Consider the following 4292-nt stretch of genomic DNA (forward strand, 5'->3'; position numbering starts at 1 on the left):
GCACTAAAGAGACGTGTTACCATGGAACCAAACAATGGTGTAGCTGTATTAAAGTCCGAGTGGAAACAGTCCTGAGTAAATCTGATTTTGTCAGAAATCGGGGAGAAATATGACTCCGGGAGGAAACCGGGAGAGGGCAATGAAATCGGGAGTCTCCCGCGAAAATCGGGAGGGTTGACAAGTATGGTTGCAGTAGAAAATTCAACTGTAGCGCTGGTGCATTAATGGGAAACCCTTAAAGTTTGAGCACCCTCTATGAAACGTCAAGCTACCCCACAGCACCCCTTAGAGAGAATCCCTGGCGCCGCCACTGTTCATGATATCTCAGACACAACTCGCCTTATCACATGCTGAGAACACTTGTGGGAATTGCGCATCGTATGCAATCACACTAATGAGATGCTCTAGAAATGTCACATTCACAGAGCCTGATTTATGCTGTAGGATAGCAAGCCTGAAGACTGTATTCTTATGTGCTATGATTTATTTATTTATTCCACACATGGCAGTTATTTTTAAAACAAAGCATGTACACTTTACACATATGCTTGCTGTAGCCCATGGTGGAAAGGAGCAGGGAGAAGAAAATCGTATTTAACCTGCCCCCATACTTCAAAAATTCAATAACAAAATATATAACATCATAGACTGTTTTAGAGAAGTGGATGTCACCCTATGGTTTCTAGATTATGGTTTTGAAGCTTGGATTCTGGTGTTTTGGCCGTGGCATTCATATGTTTGGAACCAAAAGGGTAGAGGGTGGAGCAGCTGGTGAGGAGTGAGGCCCGGTGTGGCCAGGTGCCGTTAACAAAGCAAATGCAAATCTTCCAGCAAATGCTAGCGCTAGTTAATCGTGATATTATTTGGGATGTTTATTTTAGCTAGCAAGAAAACGTGCCAAGCGAAAAAATGAACAGCTTTAATGTCCTTTATTACAACGAAACAAATAATCATACAAGACTTGAAACTTCCATCAGAATCAGAATCAAAATCAGAAACAGGTTTATTGCCAGGTAGGTTCACACATACGAGGAATTTGACTTGATGTCATGGTGCATACATAAAATATAAAACAAGACATCTAATATAAAACAAAAAATCTTTAAGGACATAAACTTGTAGTTAACATTTTTACTTAGTAGTTAGTAAATAAATTAAAAAGTACATATATTTTTTTTATAGACCTTTAAACATTGCATTGACAGTCGGTATAGACAGAAACAAACCTTCATCAGTAGTTACAATACATTCAGCCAAAATAAAGAACTAAACTTTGGCACGGTGCTGTTCTTTGCTCATCCTCTGACTGCATGAAATATGTTTAAATAAATTGATTGAAGTCTGTTTAAAATGCTGATGTAAGTTAGGTGCTTCTGATGTATACCGCCCCTTTTATCTTTAATACTAAATGCAGTTACATTGGGCGGAAGCGGATGCAGATTGACCACCAAGAGAAGCCTGTACCAAACATCCACAACCTGGTGGAGGCCGACTACTCCTACTGGACCCTTGGCTACCTGCTGTCCCTACAGGGGGCCCAGAAGCTCCTCCTGGCCGAACCTCTGAACAATCTGCTTCCTGTCGATGAGTTCCTCCCTGTCATGTATGACAAACATCCAGTGTGAGTTAACCCACCATCCCTCTATCGTCTTTGTCTGGAAAATACTGGATGTACTCTTCCAATATCAGAGTAGCACATGATAACAAAGACCCAACTGTAGCTGCGTAGATGTCAGGATGTATGATTACCTAGAAGAGCATCAGGACACACTGTTTTAGGCATATGATAGCTATGTGACAACGACTAACACCATGATTCAACCTCTATGGAGATAGACATATGACAAGCATGATCATTTCTGACGTGGGCCTTAGTTAATCCAAACAAAACATTGTATACTGCTTTAAACCGGTATCCATGCCTCTTGTGACTGTGTAACACCCTCTCTTGTATATAAAGCACGTGAAGGACACTGTTCAGGAACTAGTTGTTCCATATGGCTCTGTATGTGATGAGGATTAATAAATACATGTATCCTGTTATTGAAGCTCAAGCCAGTGACGCGTGATATTTTTCAAACAGTCTTACTCTACCTGTCTCCTCTTTTTGATTCTGTCCTGTAGCGCTCTTCTTAATAAAATGTCCCGCTCCTCTCCCTCATCAGGTCAGAGTACATGGAGCGCTTTGAGAGCCGGGACCTGCGTGCATTTTCCGCAGAGCCGCTTCTGGTGTATCCAACGCATTACACAGGAGAAATGGGTTACATCAGCGACACGGAAACATCGGTGGTCTGGGACAACGAGACAGTCAGAACCGACTGGGACAGAGCCAGGTCCAGAAAAACTCAGGAGCAGGGGGAACTGAGCTCTGAGGCCCAAAACTCTGACGTACTGCAGTCTGAACTTGAAAACTGGAGCGCAAGGGACGAGCTGTGAGGAAGAGGAGGAGAGAAAACTCTGGCAAACAGAGATAAGGATGAGGGAAATAGAACAAAGCTGTGATCACTGGGGAAATGGATGAAATGGAGAGAATATAACAGAATGGAGAGGGGAAGGGGGAAAGGCAGAGTAGTCGAGCTCAGGGTGGGTGTGACAAAGGCTTTTCCCCATATATTCCTCTCTCCAATCTTTCTCCTAAGAATTGTGATGTAGTTGAAGAGTTAACTCTCAGCAGAAAGCTTTTGTTTTATTTATGGCATCCAACGCATATTCTTTAACCACAACCTGGTCCAATGGTAGTTCCATGTTTTGAATATAAAGTCCTACAGAGAAAATAAAAGAATGAATTGGAATAAATACAGTATTAAACCCAACTCTTGATAGCTCTAAATGATTTAAATGTGAAAGCTTTGAGTTTTAAAAAAAGAGCCTCTAAAATACGAAAAAGGGATTTTTATCTGATTTTATACTAGGTTTTCAAGGCAGGAAACTGAATCACTAAAATGTTGCCTTTTCTAAACGGTGTAATACTGTAAGTGGTTGAAAAGAAGCAATGTTTATTTGCAATCGATTATCACCAGTTGTATATTTCTACTGGCTGTGATAAAGTGTCCCCAAAGAGCTGGGAACACCCTGCTCTTCTTCAGTTTAGCTCGAGTGTTATTTAAATACGTTTTCTAAGTTTGCTACTTGTATATCTATCAGTGTTTTCCTTTATGTGCTATCAATCCTTTTCACACTTTGCCAGTAAGCTTTCATGTTTCATTGTCTTCCCCTCAGTTCATCTTGCAGTTTTAACAAATTTTTTTAGCTTTTGTATCTTTTTGTTTGCAGACGATTAGAAGAACAAATGAATATAGACCTTTAGTAACTTTTCTTGTTTGTGTGCTCCTCTATGGTTTCACAGTGTGTCTTTTTTAACAAAAGAGTGAATAAAGACTTGTTTTAATGATTGGTTGTGTTGTTCTCTACTGAATTGAACTATAAGTGAATGAAGTCTATTTGCAGTCCCTCGAGTCTCAGTTTGAAGTACAAAGAAGCTCTGACATTGGACAAATTGTGGGTTTATTTCTAGCCAGTGGCTTGAACATCAAAATACACTGCACTGCTTTTTTTGTCACACAGAAGCTTTAATTCCAGCACAGACATAAACATCCCACAAGCCAGTGTAGAGGTTTCTCTTCTAATTGGTGCTTGCTGATGTTGGCCTGCCCTGTCAGTTTGGGCTTCAGCAGGCCACCATTACTCCTCCTTCTTCACTGTTTAAACAAATGATCCCTACTGTACTGGCTGCTGTACAATTTCATGTTATTGCATCACATACAAAATATTTTGTATTTGAATTAAACACATAAAAGGTAAGCACAAGTACAACATTTATTGTTTTAGGCTTAAAATTACTATCGTGTTAGAAAAGTCTCTGATGTATGCCCTGGCTCCGCCTCTGCCCAGGTGTTCCCAACTCCACATAATCATGGGTATAAAAGAAAGGCTAGAGGAGAAGGATTTCTCTGAAAGAGACCAGGACCAGGGTCGGATGATCCGAGTGACACGTGCTGAGACTGAGTAGACGGAGATAGGAGTGAACGTTGAAGTGAGTGCGAGATTGAGAGCAGCTGGTGGAATGGCTTCTTTGAGTCCTGGAGAGGAGGATATGGAAAGTGCATCTGAAGGAGGATGGAATGAAGTAAGGAAAAAGACTTCAAGAAAGAAGATAGACATGTCAAGTGACAGTCTTAGTGAATCTGATTCACAGAATGAATTGAAGAGAGTAAAGAAAAGGATTGAGAATGAAGAGTGGAAAGTGATTGTGGAGTTTGGTGAGCAATCCGCAGCTAAGCTACATCCAGTGG

General features: G+C 40.8%; 1 protein-coding gene across 1 annotated transcript; it reads left to right on the forward strand.

The window, feature by feature from the left end:
* Window positions 1–1170: 1170 nt before the first annotated feature.
* On the forward strand, window positions 1171–3393 carry LOC104949525 (procollagen galactosyltransferase 1-like). Its single transcript, XM_010775890.1, has 2 exons — window positions 1171–1621; window positions 2166–3393. The coding sequence occupies exons 1-2, from the start codon at window positions 1377–1379 to the stop codon at window positions 2434–2436; spliced, it is 516 nt and encodes a 171-aa protein (XP_010774192.1). The 5' UTR covers window positions 1171–1376; the 3' UTR covers window positions 2437–3393.
* Window positions 3394–4292: the final 899 nt, after the last annotated feature.

The sequence above is a fragment of the Notothenia coriiceps genome, unplaced genomic scaffold, assembly GCF_000735185.1.
Source record: "Notothenia coriiceps isolate Sejong01 unplaced genomic scaffold, NC01 NC01_scaffold00016397, whole genome shotgun sequence".
In the NCBI taxonomy this organism is placed as follows: domain Eukaryota; kingdom Metazoa; phylum Chordata; class Actinopteri; order Perciformes; family Nototheniidae; genus Notothenia; species Notothenia coriiceps.